At 55.0% G+C, this 17,819-nt stretch overlaps 1 protein-coding gene across 5 annotated transcripts in view; it reads right to left on the reverse strand.

Moving 5' to 3' along the window:
- The window catches only part of DLGAP4 (DLG associated protein 4), a gene marked incomplete at its 5' end in the record, with an annotated part of 68,401 nt that overhangs the window by 33,815 nt on the left and 16,767 nt on the right, over positions 1-17,819 (reverse strand). Inside the window, one exon of one of the 5 annotated variants that reach the window (XM_082065614.1) lies at positions 9,967-10,224. The exons of the other annotated variants lie outside the window; for them this stretch is intronic. Coding sequence (XP_081921740.1) covers positions 9,967-9,997 — 31 coding nt within the window. Of the gene's footprint in view, positions 1-9,966; positions 10,225-17,819 lie in introns of those variants that run through there. 5 annotated transcript variants of the gene reach the window in all.

Below are 17,819 nucleotides of genomic sequence, written 5' to 3' on the forward strand. Positions count from 1 at the left end.
ATCTTACCCTTCCCATAGATGAGGTAGTTTTCTACACACTGAAAATTAAAAGCATGCTAAAAATACAGCTAAACTTAAAAGCCACACATAATTTGTAGATGAGCTTTTAACTTTTTTAACAGAATGACATATGTCTGCAAACTGTAGTACTGAACATTTTCAATCTTAAACCTTTATGCATCCATTTTCTCCTCTCTAGTAACTAGAGTGCTAGAAGTCAGAGTCAAGTAGCCTTGGTGTGGGTTGCTCCACAGCCCTTGTAGCAACCAGGACAGATGTGACCAACAGCAGAAGAGAACCAAAGCATTTCCTACCCTCTACGGCTTTTAACCGATGTTGGTTAAAACGCAGGTTTAGGCATCTTTGGCCAGACAGCTAGTTACCTGAAGATCAACAGCACTGCAAATTAGCTTGATTCAAATGCAACTGGCCTTCCAGCCACATTTTGCTCCTAAACAGGACACTTACCGAGGGTTCCAAGGGAACAGACAAGGTGAAAAGCAATCTTCACGTTACGAGCTGCTCCAGCCTTTCCTCTCAAACACCCAGCAATTCAGAAAATAAATTAGAGAAAGAAGAGGAGTCTGTCAGCAGAACTGCTAAAGTTTTAATCCTTTCAGGAAAACGGCCAGAAATTTCTCTCACGCTGAAAAAGCCAACTTGTTTCAGCTTTCACATTACATGAAATTTTATCCCTTTTGTCTGAATACAAGGCTGCTTAAAAGAAGCAAAGCACAAGGGAGAAGATGTACTATTGTGCTTGCCAAGCCCTGACAGATGACAGCCCAGAGCAGCCCAAGCCAAACTGAGCAGGTGTGGCAGGAGAGCCCCCCGGTCTCAGCCCAGGGCTCTGGACACACCACACACAGGGAAAACCGGCACGTCCCCTCCCTGACACCAGAGTAACGCAAACAGACAGTTACAGATAACACACTTGTGATAGCTATGACAAAGCCCCCTTAGCAAAAAGGACAAATGACTGGGAAGCGTTAGGTACCTGTTTGCCAGGTCAGGCAGTGAAGACCATCCTGCCTGCCGTTAATCAAGGGGAGATTAGTTAATAATTGAGTAGGCTGTCACAGCTCAAGACACAGTACCAAGTACACCGTGCCACACTCTCAGCCAGACCCCTTACCAGAAAAGGCATAAAGCTGAGAATGCACGGAAAAGATCACAGAGAGCAGAACACACTCACACAACAGTCTCTGCAGCGACAAATCACAGCAATTCAGGAAATAAGAAGAAAGTTCCCAGCATTTTGGCAAAGAGCAAAATTAAGCCATGAAGGAAGCCCCGTTCTCTGCTACATTACCATCTCCACTGAGCTCACACATGAGGGCATACAAGTCAAATCCTGTTGGCTTCCATGATCTCATCACACACTCTCAGCAGCCACAGCTACCCCATTATGTGCCTAAGTATTCCCACAGTGCAAACGGGCATCTCAGAAAGGCAAGAGACCCCAAAAAGTTCCTCAAACTGCCTCCCTAGTGGTACAACAGCTTTTTTGACTGATGTCAGGGCTGGCGAGACAAGCTCAGCATAGCTGCCGCCCAGCCACAAGCAACGCCAAGCCCAGCACGCTGGGACTGGAATGCAGCCTAGTGGGTACTTGAGTTTTTAGTATCAGAAATGTTTGTTAACATGGCTCAAGTGAAGCAGCGCAGCAATACTGGGAGACTTTGGGCATCCTGCCATCCATTTATTTTAAGTAAGTGAGCTCAACAACAGACATGGCAATAAAGGCAGTTTCAAGAAAGTGGTTATATTACACCTCTTGCCATCACTACTGAAGCAACAGCCTTAAAATCGCAGCTGTAATTCAGGCTCATGTGGAAGCTCTGAATCTTACCTGAAACCTACTGGGCTGTTCTGTTTTCTCCTCCCAGCTGTTGATTACTGGGGTGGAAGGGATGAGGGGGAATATTACCGACTGCCTCCCAGCCACTTTCAGTGATGCCATAGCTTGCAACATCATGATTGTCTCCATGGTGACACAGCAACACAACTGAATCCGAACAGGAGGAGGCCAATTAGAACAAGAAAGCTCTTTTGTGGTTGGAACCATAGTAATGGACAGAAAGAAAAGAAGTTGTTGTAGAAAGTACATCATTCCAACACTAAAAACCTTGCTTTTAGTTTGCCAGGTGAACATAAAACCCCCAAATCACAGCTAAGTATAAAAAAGCCCTTCCAGACTGGAAAACCCGTGATATCATTAGCTTCCCCCCCAGCTCTGAAGAACACGGAGCACAGCTTGCATCAGAGAGCACGTTTTTCCTCTCCCCTCATGTCAAGTTCTCCCTTCCCTCCCTGCCCACATGCTCAGAAGGCTCCTCAGCCCGTCACGCTCAAGCAAACCCTCCCAAGCGCCTTTCAACTTGCCACAATTCGCATGCACACGCGTGTGGGGGGAACACACAAAGAAACCAACCCGAGGCCTCCCATCCATAGTGACTCATGCCAGCCAAGATTCCGCCTTCAAGGATGAAGCACACTCAGGATTTGAAAGAGATGTGAACAAGACCTGGAGCCTCTCAGTATCGACATCGTGTTGTTTTCAACCTCCAAACCAATGAGACACGAAGGAGCACACTCCGCTAGCCTAAGTTAAATTGTTCCAGTGCTGTTGGTGGCATGTCAAGCTAAATCTGACTCTGACTGATCCCCACCCTACAGTGCATGTTCACCAGGAAGCACTTGCTGCAGTCCCACAGACGAGGCAACTGCTCATGGGGCCAGGAGCAACACAAAGCCCGCAGGAAGCCCCCAGGAGGAGCAGCTGTTCAGACTGTACCACAATCAGGCTTTAAGCCTTAGGCACCTCCACTTTGTCTATAGATCCAGCTCATTAAATACTAGCTACGTTCAGGAGTACATTTACAGCATTTTTCTCAAGCAAGCCTAACTGCTGCAGCAGTCCACGCATAAGCTTAGGGTACGCTTTTCAAGAAAGCAAGCTTGGAGGTGGACATACAGCACAGCAGAAACTGCGGCTAGCTGGCGCGTGGAGAGCTGCACCCAGCATAGCAGCTCGAGCGCAGTTATGAACGTGCCCACGGCTGCCGGCCAGAGCTGCAGCGAGCGGACCTGTTCTGCACCCGCCGGCAATGCAACGGGAGGCACAGCGCTCTCGGCAGGGGAAGCGGAGCACACGGGTCCCTAGTACCGCCTTGTGGAGGCTGGGCAGTAATCAGGTTATCTGCTGTTTTGTGACTAAAACTCTAAGTGAGCCAGCTTAAAACTGATGCTGAAAAGTATCACACCATAAGAATGAGCATAAAATATATTTAACAGGTACCCTCAACAACTGCAACACAGTTCTCAGTCATAATCCAGCCAAGTGAGAGGCTTTGTGCACAACACTTTTACCAGCTCCTACCTCATTCTGGTAGAGTTATTTCACAGGACTTGAGTTAATGCCTTAACAGTGACCAGAGTTCCTGCTAGGATTGACTCATCCATTAAAAACAAGGCATCCTGTGGCACACTTCAGAGAAATGGGACAACGGGACTTCTTGAGCCGTTGTCACCCATGAAGACAGTTGATTTACACAGCAGATGCACACAGGAGAGCACTGGATCAGCTCCAGTTCTCACAAGCCCTTCAAAAAGGCTCTAGTTCATTCTTCTTTAGTTCATTCCGGCCTCAGCATTCCTGGTATGTGAACTTGTTCACCTAGAACTGCAATCCCATCCACCTGCTGTCTGAACACACACCATCACCGCAGCCAAAGCACGCTGGCTAACAGCGCGAGAGCCAGGAGGGAGCACAAAGTGCGATAAAGTACAAACCAGGCCTTGCTGCACTGGAAAAACACACTAGCTACAGAAGGGAAAGAAACCTGAGAGATGCAGAAATTATGACTTTGGAAATAACCAGCCTCTAAAGTTATTTTTAGAGCTATTTTCGCCAGCACCCGACATATTCAGAGCCCTTGAAAGAAAATAATCAAAGGTACAGACACAAGTAGCAGTGCCAGAAGAAAGCAGTCAGTGCTTCAAAGCCCAGTGCTGTCACAGCACCAGCAGCCTGAACGGCTGGCCCAGTTCTGTCCTTCGATTTGAAGCGGCCTCATTAGTCTTTGCTCTGCTCCAGCACAGCGGGCTCGGAGCGGCGCCCCACGAGCGCGGGCAGGGCCGGGCTGCTCGGGCAGGGCAGGCACAGCGCTTTAAAGAGAACAGACACACGGGCACTTCCAGCCGTGCTTTTAAACCCTGTCATTGTTCAACACCCCAGATGACAGGTTAGGAGGAGCTTCCCCAGCGCCCCGCGGCTCGGGCACCTCCCACCAGCGCGGGCGCGGGGGAACTCACGGGAGCACCGGCAGGGCTGCGGGCGCGGCGGGGGCTCCGGGCGCTGCCGCGGCCCCGCTCACACCGGCCCGGAGGCGCTGCGGGGCCGGCGCAAGCGCTCAGAGCTCGTCTCGCTAACGGAAGAAACGGCGGAGGCCGGGCTGCCCGCGGCTCAGCGCTCCCGGGCAGGCGGCCCCGCACGGCCCGGCCCGGCCGCTCGCCCGCCCTGCGGCTGCTGCGAAGAGCGGCGGCCGCAAAGCGCGGGCGGCGCGGGCCGGGGCCTCCATCCGCCCCGCTCCGGCGCTCCGGGGGCGGCCCCCGGCCGAGCCGGGACCCCACCGCCCCGCGCTGCCCGGGCCAGGGCAGAGCCAGCGGTGCCGGAGCCGCAGCACCGAGTCACCCCAAGGGCTCCCGCAGGCGCGGCACCGGCCGCCTCTGATTGACGCAGCCGGGAGAAACCCCCTGCGAGGCGCTTCGCAGGCTCCGGGCATCCCCGGGCCATGGGCGGCTGCTGTTCGCGGCCCGGCCATCGCACTCGAGCGGCGCCGCCTCCCTCCCCGCTCCCAGCCTGCAGATTGCCTCAGTCCCGGTGCCACATCCACATTGTCCCTGAAGCATCACACCGCTGGACAGCCAGAAATCCGGGATGCCTCCCAGCCCACGGGCACGCAGCGACCGGGGTCACGGCACACACACACATCACAAGCACAGCCGTGCGCACAGCTCGCACGCTGACAGAGAACAGCCTTGGTGTCAGCGGTCAACGAGCAAGACAACTGAAGACAGACACCCATACGAGCTTCTTGTTCCCTTTTCCCCAGAGACCCGCTTCCACCCATCAGCCTGAGTCAGTATTTGGTTCGAGCAAGAACGGCTCCTGGGAGAGCAGGGCTGTACGAGCCGGCTTTGGCAGCCTCTGCTTAGCAACCCAGAGCATTTTGCAGCACTCATCTCCCATAAGCACGTTAACAGAGCAGCGATAAAAGCTAATGTGCAGCATAATACCGCTATTAGCAGCGGCAGCCTCCAGAATGCCCTAGAAGATTGCAGGGTGACAGTGAGATGCAGACATGCGAGTGTGGTGTGAAGAGCAAAGGCCAACGGCAGCGGTGCCACGGCCCAGGCAACGTGCTGCTGGTGAGCAGATCTCTGCTCCCAGCACCCAGGATCTCCCTGCTCAAGGCACTGCTTGTGGCAGACTGCAAACCTGAGGGTCGCTGAAACTCAACCCTTTCAAATCAAAGCAGCTATTTTGTCCAAGACCAGAGCTCAGGAGGTGCAAGCACTGTCCAACACCCTTTTATTTCCAAGGGAAGAGAATAAGCATCTGTTTGAGCACTGAGAAAGTTATCCAGCTCTGTTCTACTAGCACCTATCACCCCAAATCCACCTTCCCTCCTGGAAAATCCCAGTCCATGCTATACAAGGCTGAGCATTACACTAGCTCCACAGTGCCAAGTATCTTGCTTTGCTCTCAGTAGCAGCACTAAGCAGCCAAAATTCCCAGCCCAGGACTGCTGCCGGAGTGGCAGGTCAGACAAGAAAGCCCTGGTAGCTGTTCAATAGAGCGCACCAAAACCTGGAAGAGTTCCTGGACAGAAATGTCATGACTCAGGACCCCATGTTTGGGCCAAGCTGAGGGACTGAGAAAAGCCTCAGGACTCAAACAAGGAAAAGAAGACTTCCCAACAAAACAGTTACTCAAGTGGGCTTACAAGAGACAAGGGAGAGCAGCTCTGCAATAGCCTGCTGGCTCATGAACTGCCTCAACACGCTGCTCTCCACCAGAGCAGCGCTGACCGCGCTGGCAGCCGCGTGGGCGCTGGCAACAAGGGCTCCCAACAAGGGCCTTCGGAAGAGGGGCTGGGAAGCCCTTGGGGACAAGCCTACCGCAGCCTTTGGGACACCTTCTTCAGCTTCAAACACAGGTGTCTTATACCTACGGCCTATGAGGGGTGTAACATCCATGTTTTAACTTTCCAATTTTAACTTTCAATTTAATGCAGCTGTAGATACACCCACCCTGGGTAGGAAGTTCTGGGCTTGGAGATCCCTCTTGAATACAGCGAATGCCCTGCTGGCACTCTGGTCTGTTAGATCCTCAACCACCCCCAGAATAGAAACGAGACAATTTTTAGAAGCTTGAATGCTTTTATGACAACAACTTGCAATAAAAATTCCTTTTTATCAACTCTTAAGTAACTTTTCAGCTTTCATCAAGTATCACCATGCACTATGACAGCGCATCAGTAGAAAGGCATACGAAACTCCTAATCTTTACTTTAATTCCAGCTCTGACAGACCTGCACCACAAGTAAGAATTTACCTTTGAAATGTTCACCACTCAAGTTTCTTTGCCAGCTTCAAACTGGAGAGACAACACAGTTGTTTCAGCTTTGATCTCTTAGAACTGGGTTCAGAAGAAAAGAGCGTTACAGTGAAACCTGGATGTCTTAATGCAGAGTCCCAAATAAGATACACAAAACTGACAGTCAACATGTCCTTGATGTAAGTACTAGCGCTAATGTTTAAAATTTATGCATCCTTACACCGTCCCACTTCCGAGCGCTGCTGGCTGACGCAGCAAGCCACAGCCTGTCTCAGGCGGGTCCCTTTTTAAGAAACTGTTTTCATTTTCTTGGTGTTGCCAGAGGAGCTGACAAACAACCCCCAGAGACCCTGTACAGCAGCGAGGATAAATAACCACACTCCTGCGTGTGCTGTCAGAAACTTATCTGAGTACTCTGATCCATGAGTACAAGTTTCTCGCACCCCAGTACGTGTGTGCGCCTCTCCGTGCCTCTACCGCAATCTCACAGTGCGAGACCAAGCTGAGAGGCTGTTGTTCCTCTTGCCCACCGCTTCTCCAGGGGACAGAAGGCTTAGTGTACCCATCTGCACCACAACGCCAGCAATTCATTAATTTTGCAAGACAAATTGAAGCGGACAGAATTTCCACTCATCATTAACTAGCCCATCTGCAAATAGTTTAACTTCCCCTTGTTTAAAGGTAGCTTATGTCAAACACCCTGGTGTCATCCTGTCCCCCACTCCTCCCTCTCTCCAGGTGACAGGCTGGCTTAGAGACCGGGAGAGAAGGGAAGGATAAACTTATTCTTTTGTGAGCTGTTCCGGAGGGACGCGCCTTCACTGCTCTCATCCCCAGGCCTGACTACATCCTTCACAGGACTTTAGCCAACAGCGTGAATCCTAATCGCCTTTCAAAGCGAACGGCAATCATACTTAGTATTGCTCCCCTCCCTTTCAGTCCGCTCTGATAGGAAACACACTGACTACTTTTCACTGCAGAAATTAAAGTGGATTTTTCTTGAACAAAGCCACCCGCCTGTACAGCCTTAATCCTTCCAGCTCACATATGTTACTGTAACTTGCACTGCACTGAATCCAATTATGCATCTTCAATCCATTAAAAAAATATTTGAGGCTGTTGCGCAGGTTGCACAGAGCAAAAGTATCAGCTGAGGAGACAAAAACAAGCCCTGCTGCAGCATGGCTTTGCAGCTTTACTTCTGCAGGCAGGCACGTAGTGTATTATTAGGAAAATTAAGTGTCACAGAGTGCCTTTTACAGGGTCTAGCAAATAGTTCACTCCAAACTACTTGAGTCTGGACTCAAACAACAGGAAAATCAATACAGGTGACAAGAACTGTCATACAGTTATTTGTAAGCGCCTGGCAGTTATTAGTTATCCATTAAAAGCTCTTAAAATTATATTGCTCTGGCAGCATGCACAGCTAAGAATGAGCTCACGGAACAGCAGGTCTCCCATGCATTACACATTAGGCTGGAGCAGCAGCTGAATAACCTTGAGCTAAGTAGTCAGTAGTGTCTACAAATCTAAACTGCATGCACAGATTAAGCAACCCAGTATCCAACTGACTCAGACACAGCTGCAAAGCAAAACATAAGCTCTCCCCACAGCTGACAATATTCGCCCTGTCAGCTACTGGGACACCAGCTACACCCGATCAAGTTCCATAAAGGTACCTGTTGGCCTCGCAGTGCTCCCTGGTTTACCAAATCCCACCAGATCCTCAGTATTCTCCAAAGAGTCAATCCACATATAACGGAAATCAAGTTCTTCCATTATCACCTTTGCTGACAAGGATCAGGCAGGGGCTGCGCAGGGTCTTCTTGTCCTTTCAAAACTGGCACACTGCATAATAGTTACACCCAAGAGCCAAGTTACAGATCCCGGGGCCCTCAGCTACACCCAAAACTCTTACACTGCCACTGCAGAAGAGGAATAGAAATAGCAAGATATAGACACAAAACCAAACATGAGCTTTTAGGTTTTCCATTACTGCAACATTCTGCGATAACCTTCCTCTGAATATCTGTGTATAACACTGCAGAGCACACACACTACGTTATCTTAGAGACAAGCAGGCCAGGTTCGATCACTAGTTCGGTTTACTTTTCTCCACTCATTCAAGGATGTGTAAACTCCTGTTGGAAAAGTAGTTACCAGCTAAGTGATTTGGACCCTCTGGAGCGAAGTCTGCCAACTTACATGAGTTGGCAATCTGGCTTGTTATCATCCCACATGATTGGGATTTATTTTAGGATCCAATGCCACATGCTGTGGGATTTTTTTTCTTCTTTCTTGCCCACCCCCCAGTAACAAGTCACAGCCCACGATTCAGAGATCGTAATTCCATTCCCGTCTCAAACACACATTTCCTGCACAACCTGGGGTCAAGGTCTGTACTTTTGCAGAATAAGTAATATTAGTCCTGTCAACAGCATCCTAAAAATAAGCCTCTTTTTCGAGCCCCTTAAAGACTGGGGTGGAAATTGAGAACTACATTTACTTACTGCTCAAAACCAACTGTAACACCCCCGCTCTCCAGCACACGGACACCTGAGCTACACCTGCAGTCAAACGCATTCAGTCTGGGCCCTGAGACAGGGCAGGGCGGCTCAGTGCTGGGCTGCAACACCAGGCAGCTTCGGCCAGGACCTGTTCTCCCAGGCTAACAAAAAGAGGCTTTTCAAAGCCTGTGCTGGCCAGGAGGTGCCAGCTTGCTGCGCTGCTAAATGTCAGCCCTCAGCAGCGACGGGTGCTGGAGCTTTGTGCCTCACCCAGACAATACCCTTTTCTCCTCCAAGGGAAGAAGAATCCAAACACCACCTTCAAAGAAGAGTCAGTGTTTCCTGGGGGAGAACACATCTAGTGCGGCACCATCTCATTTGCTCCAGCACACAGGGACTCATTAAAGGCCTTAAGCAGCGGCCTGGGCACCCAGCCTGACCCGCCACGACCCCGCTTCACTGCGGAGGGACGGGGCCCCCCCGCCGCGGGCAGCCCCCGGGCCGGCAGCGGGACCCGCGGCTCCGGCACAGCTCCCTCCGCCCGCCCCAGCGCAGCGGCCGCGGAGCCCCACGCAGCGAAGGCGGCATGCGTGGCGCGATGGGGCAGCCCCCAGCCCGGGACGAGCGCGGAGGCAGCAGGAGGCCGCCCCACGCAGCTCCCCCACGGAGGGTCAGCCGCGCGTGGGAAGCGGAAGCGCCACCTGCGATCCCGGCGGGGCGGCGGGCCCGGCAAGCGGCGGCGGCAGCAGGCAGGGCGCGGCACCCCCGCCACGGAGCCATGCAGGGCCCGGCCCGGCCCCCCGCCCGCCCGCCGCGCCCCGGGCAGTCACTCACATTGCTTGAGGAGCTCCAGACACAAAGCCATGGGAGACACAAAGGAGGGGCGGAGGGGACCGGAGAGACGGGGGGGCGCGGGGCGGGGGCGCTCGGCCTGGGCCCCGCGGAGGGGAGGACGGGCCGTGCCCGGCGGGAGAAGGAGGAGGACGGGCCGCGGGCTGGGGCCGCGCCGGCTGCTCCTGCGGCCGCGAGGAGGGAGGAGACGCGCAGAGGCCGCCACCGCACTCACCGCGCCCGCCCGCCGCTCCGGCTGCGCGCTGCGGGCGGGGCCGCGCCTTAAACCCGCGCCCGCCCCGCGCGTCACCGCCCCGCCCCGCGCAGGCGCGGCCCCGCGCGCCCCGCCCGCAGCCCCGGTCGGGTGCCGGGAACAAGGCGGCCGGCAGCGTCCCGAGCGTTAGCCGTGACCCCGCGTCCCGCCCGCCGCGGACGTGAAGCGGGCACGGGGACGGGGACGGCCGCAGCTGTTCCCGCACCGGAACTGCTGCGGGGGCAGCCCCGTGCGCGGCGGCAGCGGGGGAGCCGCACACTGCTGAACAAAGCGGGCGCCTCTCCCAGCCCCCGGCGGGAGCTTTGTCTCCTTGTCATGGCCGCGGGAGCCACAGTGACACTTTCTCCAGCACGGCCCCGCCTGGCGCCCACGCACCAAGTGGGGTTGGTTGAAAGAATTCCCGCCCCCGCCGCCGCTCCTGCCCCGGCACCGCGCGCCGGTGGGACCCCAGGCCGGGCGGTGGGAGCGAGCGCTGCCGGGGAGCGCTGCCGGGTCACTGCGGCCGGAGCACGGTGCTAGCGGGGGAGATGGAAAAGAGGGGAAGTGGATGTTTCCCCGGGTGGGAGTTTCCTGCTTGTCACAGGTTTGCCAGCTGAGCTCCATCCTGATGGGCACAGGGAGATGGAGCTAAGCCTCACTTCAGCGGGTGCTGTTGCAGTGCTTGGTGCCAGTGTCTTCTGCCTCCCTGTTAAGCTGCCTGAGCAGGATGGATGTGGGGAGGGGAGCAAGGCTGGTACAGCCTGCGGGCTGCAGGGAGGGCCTGCCTGGGCAGAGCCGTGCCAGGTCTGGCAGCCCGGGCACAGACGGGCTGGAGCAGCGTCTGGCTCCATCCCTCTGAGCCTCCCCGAGACACCCGGAGCTGAACGTGAGGATCACCCAGACTCTGTGAGGCCAGGGCCGCGCTGTGCTGTGTTCTGATGTGAGACGAGCAGTGGGTGCCCGCAGACCCAGTGTGGTGCTGGCACTGCTGCTGGTGCTGCCGGCAGAGTGCTTGGCCTGGGGCAGGGCTTGTGACTTTGAAGGTAGTGGTGTTGCCGCGTGGCTCCTGCCAGGAACGCGTGTGCCACCCCAACCACTTGTTGTTACCATCATGCCTTGGATGCTCTTATTTATTGTTGACTCGCTGGGTTCATGGCATCCAGGAGAAGGGCTGGTCTCCAGCAAGGGGAGATCAAAGCGCCTTGGGGAATCACTGCACTGAGCTCACACACTGCTGGTTCCGGCAGGCAGGGCTGAGACACCATCACCCTCGGTGTTCAGCGATGGAATCGCTGTGGATTTACGGCTTCTGCTCTTGGAAACAGAGCAGGAAAGTGGGGCTGAAGGAGGATCTCAACAGAGTCAGCCCTGAGGCTTGGGACCTGCAGCTCAGGGCCCCTGCCCTCTGCTGCCTACCAAGGAAAACAAGAAAATGGTTTTCAGTTTAACTGCTTCCAGGCTTGGGAGTGATGCACAGCTTCAGACCCCGAGACCCTCATCCGCATGGGCTGTGAGTGGCTCTGCAAAGCTCTGAGCCGATCTCTTCCCGAATCCTCAGAAATACCCACGTCATGGCTCCACAGAAGGAAAAACTAATGGAAAAAACAGGAAGGAGAAGAAAAGCAACCCCAGAACAAGAGAAACACGCACAAAGAAATCCTCATTTCCCTGTGCTGTCTGAAAACCTGCGAATGCCCAGGCCTGACTGCATGGGCTTTCTAAACCTCACCTGGTCCCGCTGTCCTGGGACACGTGTGTGTCTTAGCTAAGACTGTTGTTGGTCACTGCTGGGCTGCTCCAGTGACAGCACAAGCCCCGTGGCCACAGAGGGAGATGCAGAGAGGTGCTGAGCATCGCCAGCAGCAGGGACAACAGCAGGAGCTGTGATTGCCTGGCACCAGGGCAGCTCTGCGCCCACCCAGTTCACATGGATGGCAGCAGGGCCAGCGTGCTGGGATGCTACCAGCCCCCTCAGCCTAAGAGGAGATCCGAGGTGTCTGGTGTACCTGGCACATTGCCCTCCAACGAATGCGGCCTCATGGTCAGAGCACTCCACTGTGCATGGGCTCCCTGCTGCTGCCCTCACACAGGCTCTGAGCAAGCTAAGACACCCTCGGTGCTTCCGTCTCCTTCTCTGCCATTAAGACAGCTCTGCTGACTCCCTTTCCTGCCATCAAATCTGATGAAAGCAAGGAAGAAGGAGTTTGCTTTCTGACCATATTACCAAAGGAAAATGCTGGCAGCTGCCCTTTCTTGGGAGAAGGCAGGCTCGGCCAGGACCTCGGAGCCATGCTCGCTTCCTAGTATTAGGTCTATGAGCAGCCGCTTTCACCTCCCCTGCTTGTGTCAGCACAGCATCACACGTGGGCTGCAGCTCCCCCCTTCCTGGGGTCTGCGCAAGGATATCTCCACGCGACTCAAACCCATTGCAGCTGTTCCTGGGTGCCAGACGAACACATGCACACAGCAGACAGCAGAAAGAGAGTTTGCTGTGCTGGATGCTGCCTGTAGTAGACCTGAAACCTGGCAGCAAAGAGCATCAAGTGCAGCTTTGCTGAGGCAGAAGGACAGAGAGGTTTTGGGTTTGGCAGTGGAGCTGGAGAGCGGCACTGTACCCCCAGCACTGGCTTCCTGGGGAAAAGGCAGTACTGTCCGGGCACAGGGCTTGGTAGTGGAGTTTCCATAATAACAAGGAAAAGATTAGAGGTGGAAAACGAACAGGTGAATGTGGAAAGCAACAGTTGTCATAAATTTCTTTCTGTCCTACGGTCATATGAATAGATCATGGAACATCTATATCTACCTTTTTTTCCCTTACAAACACTGATGGAGCATGCAACAGAAATCTTTCCCTGGCGCGCACACACACTCTCTCTCTCTAATCCCTTTCCTGCTGGTATGTCAGAGAAAGCTATTTCTGGAACATGAAATCTAGGTCAAAAGAAAGAGAAAATCTGAAGGGAATGATAACAGTCTCTCTCCTCAAAGGCTGCGTGGGGTCAGCTCTGGCTGATACGATTAGCAAAGGGGCCGCAGTGGTGCTTTACTCCTCAGCTGTGGCCACTCATGCACAGGCTGAACAATATGTCCTGGCCTGGTTGGGATTTTCCTTTCCCTTCACACCACTATGTTTTCCCCACAAAGAAGAGAAGGCCATGACAGCTGAGGGAGGAAAAGAGCAGAATTTGGCTTCCTACCCAGAGACTAGGTAGTCACTGTGCAGAGAAGGAGGAGGAGGAGGAGGAAGGGTGTCTGGACTCATCCCTCACAAGCCAGAACTACGTGACTTTTCCAGAAGCTGTGAAAACTTGTCCCACGTGAACCTGCCCTTGGGGATTTGGTCAGCACGCCGCTGCTTTGTGCTGTGACACTGCATGGAGGTGTGCAGGCACTTTGTCTCTCCTCCGCTGAGCCCAACTACGGTCCCCCTGCAAAAGCATCAGTGTCAGGGGACTGGGCTGGGATCTGCCTTCTGCTGGGGCTGGACAGGGTTCCCAGCACAGCAATGGGCCTGAGAGCCATCTCTCTAATTTAGTGATGAAAAGAAAAAAAAAAAAAGACAATCCAAAGGCAGAAAGCAGGTTAGAGGCAGAAGAGTGGCTGTACTGTCATGATGTCGGGGAGTATCTCTCCCAGGTAGTGCTCTTGTGCCCAGCCTGGGCTTGGCAGACCTCTGGTATATGGATGGGCGTGAGGTATGTGCAGCCCTGGCAGTTGTTTATGGGAGGGCTGGTGGCACTCAAGGATGAGCCTCATGCTTGGCTCTGGTTGGGATCACGGCTGGGCTGGCCTGAAGGGCTGGACTTGCTCAAGCTCCTTCTGCCTCAGGTGCTGTGGTTCCCATGCTGGGCCGGGCTGGGCCTGCAGCCAGAGCTGCCATCACAGGGGCACAGAGCTGGAGCGTCACTGCCCTCCGGAGCTCACCGTCGCAGGGACATCTTAACTGCTGGTAAGACAGGTCAACAGAGACAGCCCAGTCCTGGAGGAGGAGGCAAAGCTGGGTTCCCTGGCCTCCCTGGAAGAGATTTGAGCACAGGATGAGCTGGGCACCTGTTTTTTCTGGGAACAGGCTGCTGGATCCCAGGGCAGGATGCTTGAGCAAGGGTGATGTTGCCAGACGGTGCAGGGAGGACTGGGAAGAGCTTGAGTAGGACCTGGCTTGGTGTGAGCTTTCCCTGCTGTCACTGGTTGCTGGGCGGAGGCTGGGCTGGGGTTTTGCACTGGAGATTCTCACCTCCTTGTGCTGTGCTTTTCCCACCTCTGCTTTCCTGTTTCCCCTGGACATCAAATATTCAGCTCTGTATTTTAAGCAGCCTGTTAAGCAAGCAATTCCCAGTGCTGCCTCTAATAAGAAGGAGCTGAGGCTGGGGAGCCCTTTGTAATGCTCAGGAGCCGGCCTGGCTGTCGGCTAAATGCTTGGCAATTAGATGAATAGGTTTCACTGGGGCTTTTGAGTCTCCAGCTTCACAGGGCACAAAGCTTTGTTTAAGGCTGATCAAGGGCAGCTCATCATCTGTTTTGCTGCCTGTCAAATGGGAGCTAATTGCCTTGTAATGCGCCAGTGGCAGGGCTTGTCCGAGGTGTGACAGCTGCCAAGACCCTCCCAGCGGGCCCTGCTCCTCACAGACCCCGAGCCTGGCGGTCCTGGTGAAACCCAGCTCACTGCACCTCCTCATGCCGTCAGCTGGTGGCTGAATCCCTCTGCTTTCAACTCCCATGCTGTTCTCAAAGAACGGGAACCCTGTGTCAGCCACAGCATTGCTGCTGCTGGTGCCTCTTCAGAATGTATCCCTACAGAGAAGAAACACAATCCCTGTCTGAGGGACCCAGCATGTGATGGGGACAGTTCCTCTGGGCTGGTGCATGGAACCCTGCTGGTGCAGGGGCATGTTCGTGGGAGAGGAGCAGGTGAGGGGTCTCAATTTCACCCAGAGCCCTGTGTGGAGCAGAGGCCATGAGCGAACATTAAGCCTGCAGACAAGGGTGCACCCACTTCTCTCTCTTGGTCCAGACTGATGCCGGGAAGCTGAGAGGTACCAATCTGCTACTCGGTAGGCCCCTCTCATACAACACCAACCAATTAAAGCCTCAGTGCTGCACATTCGCAGGTTGAACTGAGCTCAGGTGGCTGATTAAAGGTGTGACTGCCACCCAGATATGCCTCCTGCCTTCCGCATCGTGCACACACACAAACACAGATGCTCCTCTCTGCTCCCCACCCCCTCCATCAAAAAGGTTTCCCTCCCCAAGCCCCAGCAGCCAATGCAAAGGGCTGGAGAATGTTCTGGAAATCAGCAGGTCTCTGCTGGGTCATGTCAGAGAGAGCTGTCAACCAGTCATTTTGAAACCCCCTTCTGTGCTATGCCTGCTGTTGCTTCCTGGTGTCAGCCTGGATTTGCAGCAGCACTGAGCTCAGCATCGGCCATACTGCCACCAAGGAGCAGGATGGGCAGGTGGAGAATGGGGCAAGCTGCGGTGGGGAGGGTGTGGGACAGAAGCAGAGCAGGGAGGGTGGCAGGATGGGGCTCAGCGAGGAGCCTGTCCCTCCCAGTGAATCTCTTCCAGGCCCTGCCTCGTCCTGTGAATTCTGACTGTGATGGCCCTGGAGCGTAGACTGCTGCAGGGAGACACAGGGCATGGGCATGTTCGTGGGTGGGAAGGCCTGGAGCTGGCTGTGAAGGCTGCTGGTGTTCCCCTTCCCGCATCCCCCTCTGCGCACTGCTGGGATGGGGCTCTGCCCTGACTCCCCCCAGCAGCCCATTCCTGCACCCCCGCAGCTTCTCCCAGGGCACATACACCGAGGCTGCTCTGAAACCCCCCAGAGCTCTGTGGTTCTGTGCTCATGCCTGGAGCAGCCGGCCCTGCTGGACCTGACCGCGGTGTCCCTGTGGGTGACAGGGCTTGCTGTCTGCCTCCACATGGCCGGCAGCACTGTACAGCGCTGGTGAGATCCTCAGCTCCTCCTGTCCACTCTGGTGTCTGCCTGGCATGACGTCCAGGCACCGCCATGTCCAGGAGCACCAAGGCATCACCTTTTCTAACCAGGTCCCAAAACCATTCCGGGCTGGGACCCCTCAGTCCCTTCCACCCTGTGTCACAGCTGAGCCTCACCCAGAGCGTCAGGGCTGTTGCGGAGCTGAGAGGGACACAGGCTGCCTTGAAGAAGATGATGCAAAACTGATGCAGATCAAGTGACTTGGAGCATTATAGAAAGGTAACAGGTTTCTCTTCTGGCAAGAGCCTGCCAACCCCCCAGCACCCTGGGAGGGCCTCGCACCAGCCAAAATGCTGCAGTGAGAGCAGAGCTGCTCCCCACACAGCTGAATCTGCTGGCTCTGCTCAGGCCTTCAGGAGCCGTTTGCAGAAGCAGCACCTCCAGAGCAATGCTCCTCCCTGCCACCTGCAGCCCTTGCACCTGTTTTCCAGCACAGGCTCAGATCGCTGGGGAGTGGAGCCCCTGCTGCAGATTGTGCTTCGGTAGAGGCAGCCACAGGTGGAGCCTGGCTGTACCAAACCTGTGCCCAGGCCGGGCGGTGCTGTTCTCTCCAGCGCGGAGCCAGCACCGGCTCATTTTTGAATGAGACAGAAAACCAGCTCTCTTTCCTCCTGGGCTTTCCCAGCGCTGTGAGGTCTGGGCAGCCCTTGCTGTCTTGAGCCAGTGACCCCAGAATCCTGGTAAAATTACATCCTGGGGCATAGCAATCACCTTCTTTGCCTCCCAGCCGGGTGCTGAATGCATGTGGCGTTCAGTGGAGCTTTCTCCAGCAGCGCTGCAGGTGGGCATGGTGGTCCTGCCGGGCAGCACATGCAGCCCCGGCCCATCCCAGCGCTGCTGGGTGCTCCAGCTGCTGGGGCAGGGAGGGCTCGGCATGCAGGAGAGCCAGCTCCGGCCAGGCGTTGGGTGAAGAGACCGGCTCTGCCGCGATGCTGGGAGCTGCCTCCTGGGAGCGACGGCCTGGCTGGTGCGGAACACCAGCTGAACAGTGCTGCCCCACCCTACGCGGGGAATGGCGCCAGTCCTGACTCACGTCACAGGGAGAGGCCAGGCTGTTGTCCAGTACAGTAATTACTAATCAAAAGAGAAAGGCCTGAAATTAGTAATGCCTGCATCCAGCACCCAGCAGGGCATCTGGAGCTGCATATAATGCTGCTGATCACTCAGTGCCTCGAGGCTGCAGGGTGCTGGGCTCTGGGGCTTGGGAAGGCCCATTAGTGCCTTGAAACTTGGAGCAAGACCTGTTTTTTCCCCACAGCAGGGATGCTGGGATCTCTAGTCTATGTACATCTGATGGAGGGGGGCAAATAGAACTTGATGCATTAGACACCCATGTGGCTGCTGCAATTCTGCCTCTGGGAAGAAAGCAGTTGGAGCCAGGCCAGCCAAGGGATGAACTCCCATCATCTCACTGTCAGAAGGTTTTGAAAGATTTGTCTGTAAGCAGCAGCCCGAGGGCTGGGTGTACCGGGGTGATGCTGTCCGCCTGTTACCTCTTCTGCCCTGTCTGCAGGGGAAGGAACTGGGATGCGAGTGCTGTGAGCCCAACACTTATCACCGCTCTGCCTCTGTGGGGAGCTGGGCTGTGGCCTGGATGGCGCAGGAGCT

The sequence above is a fragment of the Streptopelia decaocto genome (genome assembly GCF_964273445.1).
Source record: "Streptopelia decaocto genome assembly, chromosome: 14".
NCBI classification, from domain to species: domain Eukaryota; kingdom Metazoa; phylum Chordata; class Aves; order Columbiformes; family Columbidae; genus Streptopelia; species Streptopelia decaocto.